Genomic DNA, 23,836 nt, shown 5'->3' with positions numbered 1-23,836 from the left:
CAGAGGAGCTCCTGGGGGAAAAGAAGATTATTTGGGGGTTAAGGGAAGAGAAAGGGAAGGATTTTTATTATGTAGATTGCCTCTTCTTTTTATGGGGGATGGAAAGGGCCTATGTGGCAGATTGCTTTACTGGTACTTGACCAGAAAATTCTATACTGGTTGGTTGAGATTACGTTTCTGGGGAGAGGTTGAAACAACAATTAGATCAGATATTAATCTAGGTTTGGTGTCATGGGTTTTTAGCAGGAGTAGTACCATTTTGGGCTTGTGGTTTTTTTCTTTAGCAGCTCGTATTTAGATCTACAATCTGTGGTAAGTTTTTGTGTATGGTATAAGGAAAGGGGCGTTTAGATATGTGATTTTTTGCAGCATCATTTATTAAGAAGATGGTTTTTATCCTATTGGATTACCTTGGAACTTTTATCAAAACTATGTTGACCATATATCCAAACTTTATAGCCAAACTCTCTATTCTGTCCCATTGATCTATATATCTATGCTTATGTTAATATCACATTGTCTTGATTACCAAAGTTTTATAGTGAGTCTTAAATCAGGTAAAACAAGTTCTCTGACTTTGTTCTTCTTTTTCAAAATGCTTTTGTCTATTCTAGGCCCTTTGCATTTCTCTATAAATTTTAGGATCTGCTTGTCAGTTTCTGGGATTTTGGTAAGGATTGCATTGAATCAGTAGGTAATTTGAATCAATTGCCAATTTAATAGTCTTTCTAATCCATGAACATGAAATATGTCTCTATTTGTCTTCTTTAGTTTCTCTCAGTAATCCTTTATAGTTTTCACTGCACAAGTCTTGCATTTCTTAGTTAAATATATTCTTAAGTATTTTTATATTTTTGATAGTATTATGAATGAAATTATTTTAATTTTTTTTAATATGACAATTCTTTTTATTTTTTTAAACAGGACTTTATTGGGGAACAGTGTATACTTCCAGGACTTTTTTCCAAGTCAAGTTGTTGTCCCTTCAATCTTAGTTGTGGAGGGTGTCGTTCAGCTTCAAGTTGTTGTCCTTTCAGTCTTAGTTGTGGAGGGCGCAGCTCAGCTCCAGGTCCAGTTGCCGTTGCTAGTTGCAGGGGGCGCAGCCCACCATCCCTTGAGGGAGTTGAACTGGATCCCTTGTGGGAGTCGAACCGGCAACCTTGTGGTTGAGAGGATGCACTCCAACCAACTGAGCCATCTGGGAGCTCAGCGGCAGCTCAGCTCAAGGTGCCGTGTTCAATCTTAGTTGTAGGGGGCGGAGCCCACCATCCCTTGTGGGACTTGAGGAATTGAATTGGCAACCTTGTGGTTGAGAGCCCACTGGCCCATGTAGGAATTAAACCGGCAGCCTTCAGAGTTAGGAGCATGGAGCTCCAACTGCGTGAGCCACCGGGCTGGCCCCTATTTTGTTAATTTTATTTTTGGATTGTTCATTGTTAGCTTATAGAGATGAAATTGATTTTGTGTGTTTATCTTACATACTCTGACCTTTCTAACCTAGGTTGTCAGTTCTGGTAGGATTTTTTGTACATTCCTTAGGATCATCTATATATAAGATCATGTCATATGCAAACAAAGACAGTTTTACTTCTTCCTTTCCAATCTATATTCCTTAGCATTGGCTAGAATCTCCAGTACAATCTTGAATAGAAGTAATGAGAATGAACATCCTTGTGTTTTTCCTGATTTTAGGGAGGAAGAATTCAGTCTTTCACCACAAGTATAATGTTAATAGTAGGTTATTTCCAAAGATGCCCTTTTCCAGGTTGAGGAAGTTTGTTGAGAATTTTTATATACGTGGCTATTGAATTGGGCCAAGTGCTTTCTCTGCATCTATTGAGATGATAGTATGGTTTTTGTTCATCACTCTATTAATATAGTATATTACATTAACTGAGTTTCAGATGTTAAACTAACTTGTATTTCTGGGATAAATTCCAATTGGTCATGACATATAATTGCTTTTATATGTTGGTGAGACCTGTTTACTAATATTTTGTTAAGGATTTTTTCATCTATATCCATGAGGGATATTAGTCAGTAGTTTTCCTCTCTTCTTATGTGCTTGCATATATATCGCTTTTTGACTTGTAAACAATATATACTAAGGGTGCCAAAAAAATGTATACACGTTTTAAGCGATGTTATCTATGTATTACTTTTTGAAGTTGAATTGAATTACGATAGCAATGTGTAGTGTGATGTTCACTCAAAAGATGGCGTTAATCAAATGAATGCTAGCGTCACCATGCGACAGGCAGGACAGTCAAAGAAAATGGCAGAAGCATGGTTGTCCTTTGAGGAGTGCAAGACTATTTTTAAGTGGTAACTTAAATTCGAAAACGTTCTCCTGACTTAACACCCCTTGACTTCTACCTATGGGGGACCTTAAAGGATGTGGTGTACCATAGAAAACTGGCTACACTGGTGATACTTTAGAAAGAAATTGAAACAGCATGAGCAGCGATACAAGTGGACATTTTGGTCAATGTTGCTCAAGTAGTAGTTCGCTGGAATCAGAAGTATCTGGACGCTGATGGTAACCACTTTGAGCACCTCTTGTAATTGAAGAATTCAAATGTGACTTGTATTCATCTTTTGTTATTGGTATATATTCAGTATTACAATTTTAGTACAGTTTTTTCCTTTCTTAAAATGTGTATACATTTTTTGGCACCCTCTGTATTTGTGTACTTTGGGGTCACAAATAGAACACTGATTATATTATGTATAATCTGTACTCTCAAAGTGTACAGTCCTTTTGGAAAAGTCGGAAATAATAAAAGAAAATATTTTTTTTTACATATACAATTCTAATTATTGTTCTAAAAAAAGAAATAAACAACTTTATATGAGTTTTTAAGTAATGGAACCAAATGGAGATGGGTAGGACCACATACTTAAGGGGTAGTAAGGAAAACCTCCTAAAAGGGGTTGATTTTTTAAGCTGAAACCTGAAGAACAGGGAGAGGGGATGTGGGAGTCTTTCAGATAGAGGAAATAATAAGTGCAAAGGCTCTAGACAAGAAAAACTTTGATGAATTAGGGGAACTGAAAAAGGTGTGTTCAGGCCATACTAACAAAATAGAAAGACATGAATGACTAATGGATCGAGGTGAGGAGAAACGGGGATGTTTGACTGAAAGGTAAAATCCCTTACTTCATATTCTAAAAGGTAATGAATCTGGCCCTGAGCAAAACGAAAGTGTTAATTGAAGAAGTCAAAGAGTTGCTTGCATGGAAAGAGAATTATTTCTAATCCTGTTTTCTGTGTCACTTGATAGATACTTAGAGGCTGACTATGATGGTATACTCACCAACCTTAAGGTCCATCTCGTTGAATGTGACTTCAGGGATTTTCAAACAACTTATCCAAATATGAGAAGTCTGCCCAACGGCAATTTACTGGACGTACTTTCGTAAATAGTTCGGCACGGCTTTTATTCTTTGATGCTTATGAGTTCTTCGGGCATTCAAGGAGTTATATACTGAAGGGGTTCAGAACAGGCCTCCCCAAGCTGTGCCATATTGGCATGTGAATTATTTTGAGCTGAATGCAGCTGAGACCCTGCAGACTCATAAGAAACTTTTACTGCTCAAAGAATTTAAATTAGAGGCCTTGCCCATAATAAGAGTTATCACTGGAAATAACTTTTTATGACCAATTACAGTGCAGGGCAAACTTCTAGTTCCTGTATATCTACTCTTTTTATCATCCTGTGAACAACCTTCCCCCAAGGTGCCTTTTTACCTCTTCCTTAGCTCAGAATGTCATATATACCTCATTCCGCCCCCCCTTTTTTTTTGTCTCTGAACTTCCTATGTGTGTGGGTCTCTGACTCTCTCATGTATGTGGGGTTCCCATATGTATGTAAATTTCATCATTTTCTCTTATTAATTTATCTCATGTCTATTTGATTATTAGACCAGCTGGAAGAACCTAGAAGGATACAGGGAAGTTTTTCCCTCTCCCACAATACCCATTCATCTGTCAAAACTGAAAGAGAAGTATTACTCAAGAGAGTGTTCAAATGCACATGTCTAAATAAATGCAGTGTAATAAGACAAGTGAAAAATGGCTCAGTGTTAAATATCCTAAGCACTCTAGAAAACGAGTACATTTTAAAACTGATTGCTTTCTCTGTGTATCCTATTCATGGCTTTTAAAAAATTTACTGATTTCCTTGATGAAGAGTTTAGCAAATGCAGAAATTGCATCTTAATTTTTGAATGCTTTGATTGCTTCTAATTGCCTTTTGTTTTGTTTTTTCATGTGTCTCAGTTTAATGTCACAGAAAGCTTTTGAATCATTAGCTCTGGAAACATAAGCCCGTCACTTAATCACATAATAAGTGAATCACTGGCATTCAGGCAAGCCAGAAAACCTGACCTGGAAGTGTCTTTCTAAGGCTTAAAACTCGGAGAGATTCATCTCTCTTCAGTGGCTCAAATCATTTCTCATCTTAGTGGAAATTCTCAGGATGCCCTTACAGCTATAAATTTCCAGCCCGGTGTAGGAATTCATTGCCCCATTCAGAAACAAATGTTCTGGAGAATGGAAGAAGCTTTTAGTTATATTCTCTCTCTGAAACAACACAGGACTCTTAAATGAACCTCCTCTCTTCCCTCTCCCTCCACCCAGTAGCAGTAATAGTAACATGCAAAAGTAGCCTTAAAATGCCGTGTAATGAAGGTTGTGGTTAGCTCTTAAGAACACAAACTTCAGAGTTAGACCTGGATTCAAATTCGGATGCCTCACCTTTAGTTGTATGCCCTGGAGAAAGTTATTTATTCTCTCTGAGCCTTAGATTCTTAATCTACAGAATGGAGGAAATAATTTCTACTTCAGATGGTTGTAAGAATCAAACAAGATAACATATCCTTTTAAATCTGATTTGAAATGCTCCCTTTTTATATTCTAAATGTCCCTTTGTTCTTAAACTTTCTTTTCGGTTCTATTTGTCCATGTCTTCATTCTGAAGTAATACAACATTATTTAATTAACGTAAACTTAGTGTGTTGTGATAACTGAAATGTCAGGTCCTTTCTCTTGTTTTTTCTTTTTTTCTTTAATTTTGTTTCTTGTTCTTGTGCATTTTCTCTTCCACATGAACTCTAAAATCAGCTTATCAAGTTTGATAAATTTCCTGTTAGGATTTTCATTACGATTGCATTGAATTTATGGATTAATTTGGAAAGTTGACATCTTTAGAATATCGAGTCTTTCTATCGAGTCTTTCATCCAGAAACATGTATAGCTTTCCATCAATTCAGGTCTTTTTTTTTTATATCATCAATAAAATTTTATAGTTTTCTTCACATGAACTTTGCATTGTTTTTCTTGTATCCCTAGGGAGTTTTTCTTAAAGCTTATATTGCCATTGGTATGGGATCTGTAGATTTTGTTTTTTCTACAGAGAAAAGGATATGAGAAGGAAAAGAAAGCAAGATTTGAAATAACACGAGATAAAACAAAAAAAAAAGAAAATTTAAAAAGATGAGATGATGCAAAAGGAAGACAGAGGAGAAATTTTAATTTTTATTGAATATAGCAGGTCCTTGATGAACATCATTTCATTATAATGTTTGTTTATAATGTTTATGAGAGAAAGAGTGGAGAGTGGAGAATGCTTATGAGAGAAAAAAAAATTTGGTTCCCTGCCAGGGCCACTGCCTGTGTGTAGTCTGCTCGTCCTCCCCGTGTCTGCGTGGGTTTTCACCAAGTGCCCCGGTTTCCTCCCACATCCCAAAGATGTGCGCTCGAGATTCATTGACGTGTCTAAGTTGTCCCAGTCTGAGTGAGGATGGGTGTGGGTGCGATGGAAGGGCATCCTGTCCAGGGTGGGTTCCCCGCCTTATGTCGTGAGAGGCCAGAAGAGGCTCTGACCACGTGAGACCCTGAGCTGGAATGAGTGAGTTGGAAAATCATTATCTTCTTTCTTTTTATTAATCTTTTTAAAATGTTTGTATAGCTCACGTTCATTTCAATGTTTACTATTAGAAGTGTTTGGGGTCCTTCTTTAGAAGCTCAGTGATGTTTCTGTGACCAGAAATGTGCTGTAAGAACTGAACTCTTGTTTATAACAATTAGCATGTGGTAAAATTGGTTTCCTTCACCAATTTTAACCCCGTTTCCTTAAAGTCACAGTTCCAATAACTTACCCACGATGTCGAGTACTTACTGTATGTGTTATGTAACATGCCTGTGGTAGAGGCATTCACAAGCACCATCTCATGCAGTCTTCCCGCCAGGTGGCTCATTTGAGAAATCCGCAGTTTAAAAAGGTCAGCAAGGGAGCAGGGAACAGGAAACGGAAAGAGAACAGGTTTGGAGTGAGATCTGGGAACGCATCCCAGATTCCACTCTCACCAGCTGTGCGATTTTGCTCCAGTTACCTGATTATGTTCCTTGTTTGTAAAACTTGCATAACATCTGCTCAGGTGCTTGTAAGGATTAATCGGGATAACATATTTAAAGTGTATGCTGCATTAGAAGCTGCTCTCCAGGAGTGCCAGTTCCCACCCATGAACCCATCTCTTCCCTGCCCGTCCCCCAGCCATGGCAATCCCCAAGTTTGCTCCGGGCAGCGCGGTGCCTTCATGCTAATATGAGATGAGATGTTTATTCCATGAGTGTCTAACACCCAGGAGCACATAGCTAACATTCTTAAGAAACCGTAGGAGAAAACAGTGGTTAAGAGCTGTGATCTGAGTCTGAAAAAACATCATGCAACCTTAAAAAAAAAAAAAAAATCTCCCATTTTTACAAAAGGGGGCATTGTTGAAATGTGAATCTTTATTCAAGCCCAAATCCCCGGTGAAAAACACCCTCTATTTCTACCCAAACAATAGCTCCTTGTCCCGAGACAATGATGGCTACATAGCCCTGGAAAGCATTGAATCCCCATGGCAATGGCAAGGGTTTCTCCAAGGACACTGGAAACAGTGTCTGGAGGAACTGCACCACCTGACCCAGGGCCTTGGCCGCTGCAAAGACGTTCCATTCCCAGCCTGGGCAGCGGGAAAACAGAACTAGCCTCGATATCCTGGCAACATCTTGTATTTGCTGCAGGGCTCCGACCCTTCGAGGAAGTTGTGCTTAAGAGATGTGAGTGTGCACTTCAAAAGGGCATTGGCATCCATGTGTTCATTGCAGCATTGTTTACAACGGCCAAGATACAGGGGCAGCCTGGGTGTCCGTCGATTGAGGAAGAGGTACATATACACTATGGAATTTTACTCAGCCATAAAAAAGAATGAAATCTTGTCATGTGCAACAACATTGATGGACCTAGAGGGTATTGTGCGGCGTGGAGTAAATCAGTGGAGTAAAGCAGAGAAAGACAAATGCCATATGATTCTACTTTTATGTGGAATCTAAAGAACAAAATAAACAAAACACAAACAAACTCATAGATACAGAGAACATTTTGATGGATGCCAGATGGGAGGGGGTTAGGGGGTGGGTGGAAAAGGGGAAGGGATTGAGAAGTACAAATTGGTAGTTACAAGGTAGTCATGGGGATGTAAAGTATAGCATAGGGAATATATTAGTACTACTGTAATAACTACGTATGGTGTCAGATTAGTACCAGATTTATCAGGATGATCACTTCATAAGTTATATAAATGTCTAATCACTATGTTGTACACCTGAAACCAATAGTATTGTATGTCAACTGAAATTGAAAAATTTTTAAATTATTTTAAAAAATAGATGCGAGTGTGAAGTCAAGAGAGATAAAAATAAGACATACTGAAATGCCCAGAATGAGTGTTCTCCTCTAGGGAGCATGTACGCTTGTTCCCAAAACATTGCTCTTACTCATCAAGAAAACGTGTGAACCAGCCTGCTTAAATCCTCCTGCTTTGCAGCTGGAAGCTTGGAGGAAATTAGCTCACCTCTCTGAGCCTCATTTACTTTATCTGAAAAATGGAGTTAATAACAAGGAACTCAGAGAATTTCTGTGAGGATTAAATCACACAAATATAAAAATGTACTCAATAAAAATCAGAATTATTCTTTCATCATATAGGAAATTGCATTCAGAGACTCTGAATGTCTTCAGTGATTCTGTGTTTCACTTTTCAAGGATAAATTTGATTTCTGAAATAGCCAAATGTCATATGATTCTGGGACTAGTAAATAATGTGTGTGATAAAGCTAAGTAACTGTATTTTTTTACTTTTTTAAAGCAGTGGCCTCTTAAATACTGAGACTGGTTTCCGTATGTGACTTGTAAATTGAACTTGATCCATTGGATCTATGTTCAAATTGTACTCGGAAACCAATGGCTTCTTACCACCTCCTCTGCTTTCACCTGTTCAAATAGAAGACACCATCATCTCTCTCCAGGATTATTGCAAATAGCCTCCTAGCTAGTTTCCCTTCATCCAGTATTGCCCCTAGAAATATTTCGAGCAATGGTAATATCATAGGACTATATGCATCATCTCTTCAGAGGAATGCTTTGATCATCATTTATTGGATATTCACTTATTCAATAAATATTTATGGAGGCCCTACCATATGCTAGCATTGTTCCAGGCTCTGGCGGTACAGCAACAAATACTATAGACACAAATCCCTGCCTCGTAGAACATATATTCTTGAGAGGCACAATGACCATTAAACAAATAAACAAGCACAGTGTAGCCTATGCCAGGTGGTGATGGGCACTGTGAAGAAAAATAATGAGGCGGGAGGGGGTATAGGATCATGGAGAGTGGGGGTAGGAAGTGGGGGTTGTTATTTTAAAGACGGTGGCTGGGAAAGCTCCTTTGATAAGAGGACATTTGAGCAGAGACCAGGAGGAAGTGAACCTTGTTGTTATCTGGGAGGAGAGAGAGGGGAGAGTGTTCCAGGCAGAAGAAACAGCAGGTACAAAGGCCCTGAGGCCAAACAAAGAGGTCAGAATTGCTAGGGCAGGAGAGAGGTGGTGACAGACAGGGTGGGAATAGGGCAGGGTCACAGGGGGCCCTGAGGCCATCATGAGGATTTAGACTCCTACTACTCTAAGCAGGCGGAAAGCCCCTGGGGGATTTTGAGGGGAGAGGTGATCTTGATCTAATTTACATTTTAAAAGGATCGTGCTGGCTAACCACTTCCATAGAGTAGTGGTTCTCACACTTGAATATGCATCACAATCACCTTGGAGGGCCTGTTACCGCACAGTTTCTAGGCTCATCTGCAGGGTTTCTGATCGAATGAATCTGATGTGGTACAGGGAATTTGCATTTCTGGCAAGCTCCTAGGTGATGCTGATGCTGCTGGTCTAGGACCACATTGTGAGAACCGCTGGTGTAGAGAATAGTTTGTAGGAGGGGCAATATTAGAAGCAGGGAAACCAGTTAGGGGACTATTTGCAATAATCCAGGAAAAAGATGAGTAGTGGAAGTGGTGAGAAGTGGTTAAATTCAGGATACAATTTGAATATAGATCCAATGGGATTTGATGAATGATTGAAGTGTGGCATTATGTAAGGAACAAATGAGTGAAGGATGTTAGAGTAAGCAACTAGATGATGGAGTTGACATTTACTGAAATGGGGAAGATTGTTGGGTGGGGGTGGGGCACATATCACGACTTTAGTTTGGAGAATGTTAAATTTGATATGCCAAATGGAGATGTCGATTAAACCTTTCTTTTAGAAGAGCTAGAATTTGGGAGAGAGTTCTGGGCTGGAGATAGAATGGCACGAATCATCAGCATATTAGGTGGCTTTGTAAAACTGGCTGAGATCATCACTGGAGAAAATGAAGGTAGAGAAAATGTTCAAGAACTAAATCTGTGGCAGTCAGTTCAGTGGTTAGAAACAGGGCAATAAGAGGGATGCGAAATGAGACTGAGAAGTGGCCAGGGAGGTGATAGCAAAACCTAGAGAATGTGGTGGCCTGGGTGTCACGTGAAGCAAGTATTTCAAGTTCAGGTATATTGTCTACAAAGTCACCTTGTCATGACAGTTACCATCAGCTATCCGCAGTGAAGGAGGAGATACTGGCTACCATGGAATATGTCAAATTTTGAATTGGGTTCTTTATGGATAAATTATTGCCACTGGAAAAGATGGTGACTGTGATTGAAACATTGTTTTTTTATATATACATTTGAGCTGATTTTACTATTGTAACAGAAAAACACAGCATTGAAACAATGTAATCGTTGACATAGACTAGAATCTTTTCTTTCATCTTCAAGCATTCTGTCTAGCTAACTCTGGTCGTTGGAGCAAATGATCCACTTTTGAGATGGAGTATAAATCTAAGTAGTTGTATGTGTGGTCAGAAAGCTGGGAGTTTGTATGGGCAAATTTGATAAATGTTTCAGGAGATACAGAGCATTTTCTTGCGACCCTACCCCTCTTTTATTTTCTGATATTAAGTGTTGGAAATTTGGTTTTTCAGTGGAAAAATCAAATTGGGAAATAGATTCTTCAAATTGTTCATTCATCAAGCTCCAAGCAATCTGGTCTTTGATCTTTTTCACTGTGTGCAGCAAATTGAAAGTAGCCATATGGTTGTAATGCTGGGAGGACTGGGGAAGACTAAACATGAGACGAGGGCAGGATTTGGGTTGGTGACAAAGAACAGGGAAAACAGCACATCTGGATTTCTTTCAGAAGTCTGAGTCTTTGGAGGGCAGTGTGCCATTGGGACAGAGAGATGGGTTCTGTCATCTATCAGCTTGGGTTTGACTAGCCAAGTAGAGGAAGAACTACATGGCCCAGAGACTTACGCTGCTCACCCTGCTGAGATCCAACTGTGGGCAGATCAGCTCCCTGCAGTTCTTACTACAGGAAGCTGTTGCTTTCTTCTCTGTGAGAATTACAGTTGCTGACAATTCAGAATACACCAAGCAGAGTCATTTGTTGCATCTGTTATCAAGGTATACCTGATGGCAAGTCAGCCTTATTCAGTAACCTAGTTATAGAAAACTCATTTCAAAGAATTTCACGTTGCTTCCTTTTGTGAGTTACAACTTCCGGAATTCATCTTTAAACCTCAAATAGCATGTAAAAAATGTATACCATAGACAGTGTATTGCTTCTCACTATGAGGAAAAGTCAGACATGAAAGTGGAATAATGTATAATTCTATTTATTTGAAATTCTAGAAAAGGCGAGAGTAATCTATAATAACAGAAAGCAGAGCAGTGGTTCTTGGGGCAGAGATTGCATCAAAAAGGGCATGTTTTGTGATGATGGACATGCTGTATATCTCAATTATAGTGGTGATTCTATATGGGAATATACAATTGTTAAAACTCATGGAGTTGTACATTTTAAATGAATGCACTTTTTATGTGAAAGTAATATCTAATAAAGTTGATTTTTAAAAATTACCTAATAGACTTGCCCCAGGAAAGAGATGAAATAAAGTGGGCTCTTTTGTGGGGTTCCTGTTTTGCATATCATGGTCTACCATAGTTGATGGCAGGACAGGATTCAGGATTTCAAGATTCATAGGCGTTGTGCCCAGTATTTAAATCTCCTAGACATGTAAATAACATCTGGCAGTGGGCAGCAGATCTAGATGAGTTGACAGACGAGATGCAGATGTGGGCACAAGTTCCCAGGGGAGTTAAAACTGCATGAAGAGCTGCACTTCTGGGCCTCATTCCATGTGGAGAGAACCTCACGGCTGGCTGCCCAGGGAGAGGACCTGGTAAGCTGGATGAGTCATGGGCAGGAATGCAGGTGCTTTTGTTCTTTCCCCTCTCCCTACCCCTTCTTCTTCTTCACTAGACTCAGGAACCTCAACCTACAAAAGTATTTTTCGTATCTGATGGGTGACATTCCACGTGGAGGGAGTAGACTCTAATGTTGGCAACCCTGGCCATTCTCCTCTAGGGACACAGCAGGCTCACCTCAGAATACACAGGGCGTTTGTTTGGTTGTATTTGGCATTGGTGGCAGACACCCCATTTCGCTCCTCTTTCTTGTGTTTTCTTAGAGTTGTGGAAAAAGCATTGTGCGATATGCAAGTTGGTGAATGTTTATGATTGGATTGGCCTACTTACAAGACACGACAGAGCCGTCAGTAAGTTGGGAACAGAAGCACAGTTACATGGGGGTGAAAACAGACGCGGTGGGAACCCCACCCATATTCTCCTGCCCTTACCACTTTCTCATAGCCTGCCTGATTTCAAATGCAGCACCTACATTTCTTTGCCTGAGGTTTTCCAAAGAGGCTGTACCACTGTGCATATCCGGTAGCAATGTCTGGGATTCCAGTTGCCCCACATCCCTGTCAGCACTTGGAACTGTTAGGTTCTTTTTTTTTAGACCATTCTGATAGGTATAATGTTGTCTCATCACGGTTTCAATTTGTATTTCTCTAATGACTCATGATGTTGGACATCTTTATGTGCTTACTGCCTATCCATGTATCTCTTTTAGTGAAGTGTCTGTTCAAGTCTTTGGTCATTAAGAACAGTTCAGCTGTTCATTTTTTTATTGTTGAATTTTGATAGTTCTTCATATATTCTGGATACATTTTCTTTCTTTCTTTCCCTCCCTTCTTCCCTCCCTCCCTCCCTCCCTCCCTCCCTCCCTCCCTCCCTCCCTCCCTTCCTTCCTTCCTTCCTTCCTTCCTTCCTTCCTATCTTTTTGTCAGATTTCTGATTTGCAGATATTTTCTCCCAGTCTGTGGCTTGTCTTTTCATGCTTTTAGTAGTATCTTTCACAAAGCAAAAGTTTTGCATTTTGATGAAGTCTAATTTATCAATTTTTTTTCTTTTATAACCTTAGATGTCATATCTGAGAATTAATTTGCCTAACCCAAGGGCACAGACTAGAATCAACACCTAAATGTTTATGATTCATTTTGAGTTCATCTTTGTATAAGGTGTGAGAAATGAATCAAAATTAATTTATTTGTGTTATGGCTGCTTCTTCTAAGGTATTTTTAAATAGCATGCTTCAGATAAAATCCTTTTCACCATTACTCCACTTGTTTTTCCTGTCTTTGCTCCCCAAATGTAGTCACTATCAAAATTTTTCTGGGGATCCATCTGATCTGGTTTTTATGCATTTGGAGATGAGTATGCCTCTATAAACTAAATATAGTATTACATTTATTTTAATATGTTTTTGAGATCTATCTATCTTGATAAATATCAACCTAGTTTATTCTTTTTAACTGCACACAATATCATGTGTGTATACCACCTTTTACTTATCCATCTCTCTTATTAATGGATATTAAGGTAGAATCCATTTTTTCCACTAGTATGAACACAGCTACAGTAATCATCCTTGCACATGCTCCTTGGGCCCATGAACTACTTTCTTTAGGATATATAACAGAAATTCAATTACTAGGAACTAGAATGTGCTTTTTTACTAAAATAGCTGAACTGACAGACAATCCTGCAGCAGAGTATGATTTACAATCTGCAGCTTGACCAAATCACAGGATTATTGCCAATCAGATAGGTATGAAATAATTTCTTTTTTAACAATTTTGCATTCACCTGATTACTGCTGAGGTCAAGTACCTTTTCAATGTTTATTAATAATCATTTCTGAATTGGCCTTTTCTGTACCTCTACTCTTCATGTAAGTTTTAATTTTGATAAAGATATTTGTCAATATTTTCTAGATGGGACTTTGTGTATATTGTTTAAGAAATTGTTTTGTACTCTGAGCTCATAAAGATATTTTCCTATATTTTTTTGCCATATCTAATTTTTCAGTTGAGTATTTTCCCCACAAGTTAAGTCTATTGAGATAAAATTTTCTCAAGAGTTGTAAAACAGCTCTTAAGTGTATAGGTTGACCGGTTTTGACAAATATACTCATGTAACCCATACCTCAATTAAAATGTAGGACATTTCCATCACTCTGTAAGCTTCCTTTGTGCCGCTTCCCCACTGTTCTGATTTATTTTTTTCTGCCATAGATTAGGTTTGCCTATTCTAGAACTTGCTATGAGGGGAATCACGGGGTACACTTTTTTGTGTCTGGTCTGGCTTCATTCACTCAGCCCAGTAGCTTTGAGACTTATTCGTGCTGCATGTAAATTGTATGGATATGGGTATGGGTCTGTTGCTGTGATATTTCATGTGTTCCGTTGATGTATCAGTAGTTCATTCATTTTTATTGCTGAGTAGTTGCACTGCATGGACGTACCAAGTTTGTCCTGCTGACAGACATCTGGGCTGATTCCAGCTTGGGGCTAGGATGAATAAATGTGTTATGAACATTCCCATACAAGGCTTTTGTTGGACTTAGTCTTTTCTCTCGAATACGTATCTAGGGGTGAAATTGCTGGGCAGCCACTTGAGTTTTAAGTTCACAGGTGATTGTGACTGGGCAACTGGCATAGACTAATTACCCTTAGTGAATGAAACCAATGCTGCTTATTTATTCTGTTCAGTTTTCTCTGCCTTTTTCTTCCAAGCCTCCCTCCCCTCCAACTCCACCAAAATCAACAGTGTAATAACAATGCTAGATTAGGGGTTATTTATTGGTGTCTGAGAATACTATTTCAGCTTGGAACACACTATTTTACAAGGCAATAGTTTTCAAAATTTTGCAGAAAGATCAGAATCTATTTTTCAAATGAAATATTCGGAGGAGCCCCAATATATAAAAATACCTTTAAAAATGGAGCTGTTTTAGTTTTGGGGAGTTGCCCCTGCTTGTACCCACTGTTCCCATCCTTGCTAAGCAATACCTTAATTTCTATAGATCATGCTTTTCAACATTTTCATCTAAGAAAATTGATAGTTAGTGGCCAGTCTTCTTGTCTTGTCTAAATTGTATGAATATAGGTATGGGTCTGTTACTGTGATATTTTATGTGTTCAGGTGATACTATGGACTTTGGAAAAGTGATACACATGAGACACTTTAAATTGGAATTCTCTAGCGCTGGAGATTCGGAAGAGCTTCCTGATTCTAATGGAAGCAGCCCTGGCTACAGCTGCTAAGAAAGGAATTTGACATCTAAATAGGACCCCTCTGATAAAAAGAGACTCAATTGATAATGATGAGGTATGTCTGTGTTTTACTGAACTGTCTTGATATTTTAAGATGACATTTTATTAATATAATACATTATTGTCTGGATTTTGCAGTAAAACCTAATCAGATAAGCCTTTTGTTTTGCTTTGTTTTGTTTTGTTTGTTTTGGTAACATTAAGAAGATGGGAAAAGACTAGGGGAACTTCCTTTGTCTAGTGTATAATGTTGCTTGAAGTGAGGTTCTGTCCCATTGTAGAAGATTCTGCAGCTACATTAAAACATTCTTCACATACGGATTTGAGGGCCTGAATTGTCCATGTCCATGTCCAGATAAATAACAAAAGCTGTTTTCTTCTGGCATTCTGATGGTATTTCTTTGTGAAGGGTGAGTAGCAACCATGTCATCTCTGGTTGATCTATACTGTAGCTGGCTTAATCCAGGAAAGATTAAAGTGGAGAAGAATGTTAACCCTACATGCAAACGCCTAGGGAATAGTCAAAGCTTTATAGGTTCTCTCACCACCTCACTATCCTCCCTAAGGAGAAGACCTCAGATATAGGTCAAAGACAAAATGGACCCTGAGGATAAGTTTAAGCCACTATACAAAGGAGCAGAGTTCTGATGGGAGAATGAAAGGTTTATAAATAAAATAGACGTGAGACAAAAACATTCTTGGACCTCTTTGAGAATGCTTCATGTTCTTCCTTTTTTGGAACTCATAATGATAGATGGTCCCTGACCACTTTCTTCTTCTTGAAAGGAGGTGCCCCAACCCTTTGAAGGCAAAGTAGGCAACAGAGCTGGGCCTACAAGCAACTTAGGACTGCTCCCAGGCCAGGGAACGTGCAGAGTGGAACCTGGCCTGCCTACGAGTCCAAAAGGACAGAGACCCTGGAACCTTGTACAAGGGGCTGTGGTCACACATAACACTGCTGATGCAGCTGCTGCCCTTGCTCCCGTTGCTTCTGGGTCAGCAGAGTTTTTGACTCTTGACTTGTCTCTCTTTTTTGTCTTGTTCCTTGTTCCTGCCCTTTGCACTTTCTCTCTGACTTTCCCCCCTACATTCACTGGTGACTTGAGTTTGGTCCTCTCCTTTCCTTGCCAGCTCAGGAAGCATCTTCAGTTCTAATTTGTTCCCCTATCCTGGATCCCAAATGCTGGCATGAATGCACCTGGACGGATGTCTCACCTTAGCCGACTTCTCTTGATTTGGTTACCAACAGGGACTAAAAATTCCAGTGAATACTTGAAACATAGAAAAGTAAACATTGTTCTTGTCCTTAGAGGATTATAATAAAATAGAAACAAAATAAATTGAGTATGACATCAGCAAAATTATGTAAAGCAGTATTATTCAGGTTAAATTTCACCTACTTCAGTAATCTTAGGGTTATCTGAATTCATTTATTGCCTTGGAATAAAATAGCTAAAATTACTAAAATATTTAAGTAAATTTACATTGTGATAGCATTTATTAGAAAAAACTTTGACCTGTAATTCAAACACTTTGAAAAGTGTTAAATTAGAGTTGTAGCTCTAAAAAAAAGAAAGGACTGTTTGAGAATATCTTTCAGGACAAGGTAATTCTCAGGTTTATATTTAAATCAGGGAGGAATATGAGTCAGTATCTAATTATTAATTCAATAGTTAGATAAAAATAATATTTACAATTATTATTGTGAGGCCAAAACATTTATCATATTCATCTAGCCCTTGGAATAGAACTCAGTGATGTGACACAACACACTTTGTCACCATGGATTCCTCTCCTTACCCCAAGAAAATTAAACTTACTAATATGGTTTGTAGTGATTATTAACATGGTTAGATACAATAAGATGAGAAAACAGTACTTGAAATTAAATTTGCTGATTATTTTAAAGATGCTGTCTGGCAAGTTATAGACACTCTCCCAGCCCCAAACTGGAGTTTTGTCTAAATTAATATGCATCCTTGGTTTTTGATAGAATGTCTTCTAATGGTTTTCTGTGGGCCCAACTAAATAATGATAATTAACTGCAAATATGGTATTTATGATGCAAGGTATTTGCTCCCAGGACTCTGCCAGAAGATCAGAGTGTTGAATCAATCACAGCCTTATGTTTAGTTCCTTAAGTTTTTCAGGTGAAAGAACTCCAGTAATCATTCAACCAGGTTCCAAATGGCTTATGCCAGATTATCTCTGAAAATGTTTTCACCATTCAGTTCTTACTCAAAAAGACTTCTAAATAATAGTTCCAGTTCAGTTTGAGGAGGGACACAATGACCACCTAGACTAGTTTTCAGTTCAAATTTTTGTTTGATTTTATTCTCTCCCTCAGATTCTTCAGGGCCTTTATTATCACACCAAACAAAGTTTAAGCTATAGAGAAAACACTAGGTTTCAAGTGTCATAAAAGATAAACCAAGTGCTTAAAACCAGAGCTATATATATATATATATATATATATATATATATATATATATATTGCCAATAGACAATAGAAAAGAAAAAAAAATGGAAAGAACTTACTTGTTTCTCTTTCCCATGCATTTTTTTCACCAATCAGCTTTTTGGTCCATTTCACTATTCATGGAAACTTGCTTACCATCTTTGATTCTAGTTAAAACAATTCATCTAATCTTTTTAGATCTGCAGTGTCAACTACTCCTCTTTTTCTGACAGTTTAAACAGAACATTAAAAAAGACATAGCGTGTATTATCTAATTTCCTGATCTTTTTCATTGTGACATCCTGTAATAATTGCAAGATCATAATTAAATACCAGCATGATGATGTTGTTTCTTGCTTTTAGTTTATTGGCAGTACAGAAAGCATTTCTAAAACTAATATACTCATGTACAAAGTTAAAAAGTAATGACAGGATTGTAGAATTTTAGAGTAAGACAGTGTCTTTCAAAGAGCATTGAGTCCAACATCTTTATTTTACAGATGAAGAAAATGAAGAACAGAAAGTATAAATGACTGAAGCAAAGTCCTCCAACGTTCTGAAAAATACCCTTTATTAGGTCCAAAAGAGTTGTAGCAGCTTCTAAAGCCTGGCTCACTCTAAGGCCTAACTTTCCGCCCACTCCCCACCTCAAACATTTAATTAATCATCAGGCTTTATCCATTCTACCTATTGAGAGCTCCCAAATTTGTCTCTTCTCTCCATTTCCAACATCACTACCATGATTCAGGTCTTTTGGGATAAAGTCCAAAATGCTTGGCTTGGTAAGCCTTCAATCTGTCTACCTTTTTGTCTTCACTTCCTTCTTCCACCCTACGACCCTAAAAATAATGAACTACTTGCAGTTCTATGAATAGATTATATTCTTTCTCATTTTCAGTTCCATGCATTTATTTTCTTAACACATATCTGCTTCTTCCTTCTCCCATGTCCATTTATTTGATCAGGATCTATTCACCCATTAGATCTTGGCTAAGTTATCTCTGCCCCTCAACCCATTCTGATGTGAGGCCCCTTTTGTGTATCCTCGTAGTACCTGTATTTCTCATAGCACTCTCACACTCATGGTATTCAGAACACTGTATTGTATGGTTAGGTAGCTTATTAAGACCCATGTTTAGACTGTAAGTTTTGTAAGGAGGAAGGTTGTATCTTGTGAGTTGTTGTCTTCAGAACCTAACTTATAACCCAGTTTAAAAAAAAAAGTAGGTACTCAATAAAGAATAATAACAACAACAGCAATAGTAATAGCTCATTTTTATTTATTTCCTGTGTTAGACATTGTGCTAAATTTGTTCCCTGTATTATCAGTACTCTTTCTGTGATAGTTAATTTGATATGTCAATTTGGTTAGGTCACAGTACATAGATATTTGGTTAAACATGTCTGGATGTTGCTGTGAAAGTATTTTTTAGGTAAGATTAACTTTAAATCAGTAGACTTTGAATTAGGCAGATTACCCTTTATAACATGGTGGGCCTCATCCAATCAATTGAAGGCCTTAAGAAAAAGACTAACCATTTCCTCCTAGAAAGAGGGAATTCTGCCAGCAGACTGCCTTTGACCTCAAGCTGCAGTATCAACTTTTCCCTAGGTCTCCATTCTGCTTACCTAGCCTGTAGATTTTGGACTTGCCAGCCTCCACAATCATGTAAGCCAATTCCTTAAAATCTTTATATCTATGTCTATATCTCTATATCTATAACGTCTATATTTACATCTATATATCTATGCATCCATCCATCTACATACACACACATTCTATTTGTTTTGTTTATGACTAATAAACCTTCTAATAGCCCTATGATGAAGGTAGTATTAATTTCACTTAGAAATGAGGAAACAGGACCACAAAGAAATCAATAAGTTAACTGTCTAAGGTCATTTATCTAATAAGTAGAGAAACCAAGTCCTGAATCAAAGTCTATTTGACCATAAAATTCATGCTGGGAATGAATGAATACTTCACTGAATGAATCAACAAATAAGTGAGAGCAGCTCTTTTTTCACATAGACATCACAAGTAATTAAATGTGATAATTCTCAAAGTTATAATGATTCACAATCTTCTATCTGAAATAGTCCTTCAAAATCATTGAATCATTGAATCTGTTATTTTACTGATGAGAAAACTGAGGCTCACTCTTGCTACCCAATTTAGTGAATGACTTGAGAGTTAAAAAACGCAGGTCTCCTGAGGGTCAGTACTAGAGCCTTTGCCCTGTGCTAGTGCAGCCTCTTCCACAACAACATTTGGTTACTGACTCCAAGTTTCTATGGAAAACAGGTGATGTAAGCAATGTTGCTGGGTAGGGTCCCTGGGCCACCACGCTGCCCAACCCCAGGGAGGACCTTTCCTTTTCCTCTCTCCAAAAGCTACATGAACCTGAGCACGAATACATACAGATTTCCACTCTGGCTGATGTGCCTTTCAAACCACAGTATAGTTTAATCAACCGGGCAAAACAATGGGATAGAGAAGAAGAAGGAATCTGATAATATGAAGCTGAAGTTTTCATTGAACTCTTCAGCCAGTCAGTCGTTTTCCTCTTTCATTTCCCCGTAGTCCTTAGGACAAAACTAATTTCATCCATCGCAAAGGCTTTTAATCTTTTGTTGACCATTAGGTTAACGGAGCTTAATGGTGACGGTGACATTTTCATATACATTTAGTGAATATTTGTTAAACGAATGGTGCATGCCTATTCAGGAATGATGGCTGAGCCAATTAGACTGATGGAGATTTCAAGATGGAGAGTAACTTTCACCAAATTCCTAAATATGTCTTTTCCCTCACAGCCACAGCGTGAGTGCCTTGAAACTGCCCGAATATTAATGAAATCTCAGAAAGCTATGCCAGAAGGGGCACACTCCTTACCTTCAGAAAGAACGCAGTGTTATTTTCTTCTCTGCTCATACAGTGTTAGATTTTATGGTGGAATGAGATCTCTGGCCTTTTTACTTAAGGGATCCTGTAAATGTGGCAGGAACAAAGATGCAATGAAGAAAAAGGAAAACTGATAACAGCTTATATTCTCTGAAGGTCATAACAGAAACTATCTCAAGGGAAAATTTATCTTTCTTTTATGAAGATACTGGAATGTGACTATTGGTGATGAAAAAGGGCCCAGGCTAGCAGGGATGGAAGACATTCAATTAAAAAGGGGGTTCAATTCCTCTGCATGATATGGTAACCGTGATTTTTAGATTGGCTTCTCATGCTTTGAGGGAAATAGTTGGGACAAAGATCTACACAGGAATGACAGGTCCCACCAAGGAGTTGATGGGACCCCCTATGAAAAGTGGGAACCTGAAATAGATTCTGTGTGGCAGAGAAGGGCAAGGACTCTCAGACCAATGATATTTGCTCTCAATTTCTGATTGTTTCTTATCCTGAGGTATAATTCACGTCTATCATTCCTTTAGTAAACTCTAAAAGCACACGCAGCATTGCAATAGGGGTGCCTTCAGGTATGAAGGAGAGAGTGAAAGGTCATGAAAAAATATATGAGCTGCTCAGAAACCTGCAGAGGACGTGGAGGGGAGGCCAGAGCAGCAGGTCAGAAGGAAATGTGCATACACAGCTCTGGCAATCCCTTCCCAAAATCACAGGGTGTGAGACTTGTTGCCATTATTCAGAAGAATAATGAGGGAGGGAGGGGAGAGGAGAAGAGAGAAGAGAAGAGAAGAGAAGGGGGGGAGAGAGAGAAGAGAAGGAGGGGAGGGAGAAAAAGAAGATGAGGAGAGAAGAAAGGGAAGGGAAGGGGAAGAAGAGAAGAGAAGAGAAGAGAAGAGAAGAGAAGGGGGGGGAGAGAGAGAAGAGAAGGAGGGGAGGGAGAAAAAGAAGATGAGGAGAAAAGAAAGGGAAGGGAAGGGGAGGGGAGGGAGGGAAGAGAAGAGAATCCCAGCTGGATGAGCTAGAGCTTCTCTCTTTCAAGAGATTCTTTTCTACCTATGGCCCTTACTCTCTACTTTGTAACAGAAAACCCTTCTGATCTTTCTCTTCAATGATGATAATAATAATAGTTATCATCATCATCGTAATGATATCACCTACACTGCAAGGTTGTTGAATGAATTAAAGCTAAAATACCTTTCAAAGTGTTTAGCACAAATTAGGCACTAAGTGAATGCTACCTATTATATTAAATATTGCCATTTCTAAAATAATAATAGCAACCTTGCTTCCTAAGCAGGAAGGGGGTTGAGGGAATAAGAAAAATCTTTCTTTGCTTCTTTTTGGAGCCTCTTTCCACCTTTTTGCACAATTCACTGAAATAACAAAAACGTAAGGGAACTGCCTTTGAGTGTCAGGTGAGAGTGAGTTTAGATCCTACTTTCTGTGACTGACTGTTAAATGCATCTGTCCTGGGTTAGCACCATCAGCCTCATCTCTCGGCCAGGTCATCTCAGTTTTCATATGCATTCTTCTTTTGTATTTCTGCTCCACTTCTCTCCTGTTGGGGCTGTGATGTTAGCCAACCTTTTCAATTTGAACAGCCATTAAAACTCACCCATTAAAATTCACTTCCCCACAGAGCTGAAGAGTAATTTTCTGCATAAACCACTTAGGGTTGTTACAAAGATCAAATTAAAGAAAGTGTGAAGAAATTTTCTGCAGGCTGCTTTGCTGGGAGAGCAGAGAAGTAGATGGGAGCACGGCATGTAGAATCAAAATGATTCAAAGCCTTCTGACTGCGTCCTTTGCACTCTATGTCTTGATGTCTTCTCATTTATAAAATAAGAATGATCACTCCCTTTATTAGCCTTTATTATGGCTTTCATCCCATTGATTAAATTGTGGTCATGATACATGATTTATATATGTATGTATGTATATATATATATATATATATATATATATATATATATATAATATGACTTCCACAATCATCCTAAGAAGCATGATTCTATTTTCTTTAAATTTCACGCGAGGAAACTGAGGATCAGATATGTTAATTAACTCACTTAGAATCACACAGCTATATAGGCAAGAGTCCAACCTATTTCAGTTGTACTCCAAAAGCCGTGCCACACTTCTATGTTGGGAAGACTAAGTGAAATGAAGTATATGAAAAGCCATTTTAATCTTAAAGCTCTTTGGTGTTAGTAGCAATTATTAGTCTAGTTTATAAGGTGGTTTACCCTCAAGTGAAATAGGGAATTTAGAATCAGCCCTACATAGGCAGAAGAAAGCAAATTCAAAATAAAAGGTCTTATGCCTTAAGTTAGTTTACATAAAGTAATATGTGGAAGAGAAGACTCCAATTTGCTCTGAGCAGGTACATATATATTTTTTAAGTCAGAGAATGATTATTATCCCATGTAGTGAATATGTGTTGTGTCGTACCGCATATTGGACACTGTAGGAAATGACACCTAATCAGGAGAGAGGAGAAGACATTTTCTTTAAAATGTCTCCATTTTAACAATCAGGAAACTGAGGCTAGGGGAGGTTATTTAATTTGTCCAAGTTCACCAAAAATAAATAAATAAATAAATAAAAAATGATTGCCTGAACTAGTATTAGAACGAATGCTCACATTTTAACTTTTTCACAGTCATGCACTTGATGTGAGAAAGAATGTATAGGTATGCACAGTAAAAGGTGAGATGAACTCCACTTGCTTAATGTGGCAAAGTGTGAACACTTGGTGGTATTGTCACAGTACCTCTGCTCAGAAAAGTTCGATAATATAGAAGATATTTTTAAAATTTCACTTCATGTGCTATATATTGTTGGTAACCTTGAGTACTGCCTGGAAATATTGCCTTAATTATCATGAGTCATGTGAGTTCCTAACACCAGAGATCTGGTGTTTAAAATGAAGAAAACTTTTCTGTTTCTGCAAGAGGATGTAGAACTATATGGATTTAAATCAACTCCACTTGGAGCAGTTTCCTGAGAGGAATGAAACACTTGCAGTCATGGGCTCTGATAATCAGGCCCCTTTGAATGCAAGCAACAGAAACTCAGTTCAGTCTACATTAAGCCATAAATTGTAAGTTATTTGCACACATAACTTGGAGATTGGAAGTAAACTGATGGAATCAAGTAGATGCCCTTAGGATTATTTTCCTCCACTTCTCATCCTTGTACTCTTCTCTTGGTTTTAATCTTTTGATTTAATTTTATATGGCAGGATTTCCCTCTAGTGGGGAAAATGGCTGCCAACATTCCCAGGCTTACATCTCCACAGCGCTTCCTACATATCAAATCTCATGGAAGAACTCTGGTTGACCCATACTTACCATTGTGCCAATCACTATCATCCAGGCAATACAGGGCCGTGATTGGTCAGGTCTGGATGCCATGCCACCACTGTAATCACTGGTGATTGGTAACGTCCAAAATTGCTTGGAGTGGAAGAAGAGCCTTTGTCCCAATGAAGGGAATACTGGGAAGGAAAAGGAGCG

The 23,836-nt window shown here is 38.3% G+C and overlaps 1 protein-coding gene and 1 long non-coding RNA gene across 2 annotated transcripts in view; both read left to right on the top strand.

Annotated features, from left to right (window-relative positions):
• Positions 1-5,893: 5,893 nt before the first annotated feature.
• The window catches only part of LOC109449927 (guanine nucleotide-binding protein G(q) subunit alpha), a 338,060-nt gene continuing 320,117 nt past the window's right edge, over positions 5,894-23,836 (top strand). The window contains exon 1 of the mRNA XM_074330582.1: positions 5,894-5,912. Coding sequence (XP_074186683.1) covers positions 5,909-5,912 — 4 coding nt within the window. The 5' untranslated portion in view covers positions 5,894-5,908. The remainder of the gene's footprint in view (positions 5,913-23,836) is intronic.
• LOC141571134 (uncharacterized) overlaps positions 6,978-23,836 on the top strand; it is a 46,677-nt gene continuing 29,818 nt past the window's right edge. The window contains exons 1-3 of the long non-coding RNA XR_012495813.1: positions 6,978-7,215; positions 11,953-12,039; positions 14,813-14,998. This is a non-coding gene — a long non-coding RNA (uncharacterized LOC141571134). The remainder of the gene's footprint in view (positions 7,216-11,952; positions 12,040-14,812; positions 14,999-23,836) is intronic.

Source organism: Rhinolophus sinicus, linkage group LG04, assembly GCF_036562045.2.
Source record: "Rhinolophus sinicus isolate RSC01 linkage group LG04, ASM3656204v1, whole genome shotgun sequence".
Classification (NCBI taxonomy): Eukaryota; Metazoa; Chordata; class Mammalia; order Chiroptera; family Rhinolophidae; genus Rhinolophus; species Rhinolophus sinicus.
Note: the sequence above shows the minus strand (reverse complement) of the source record. Positions and strands in the feature narration are given on the sequence as shown.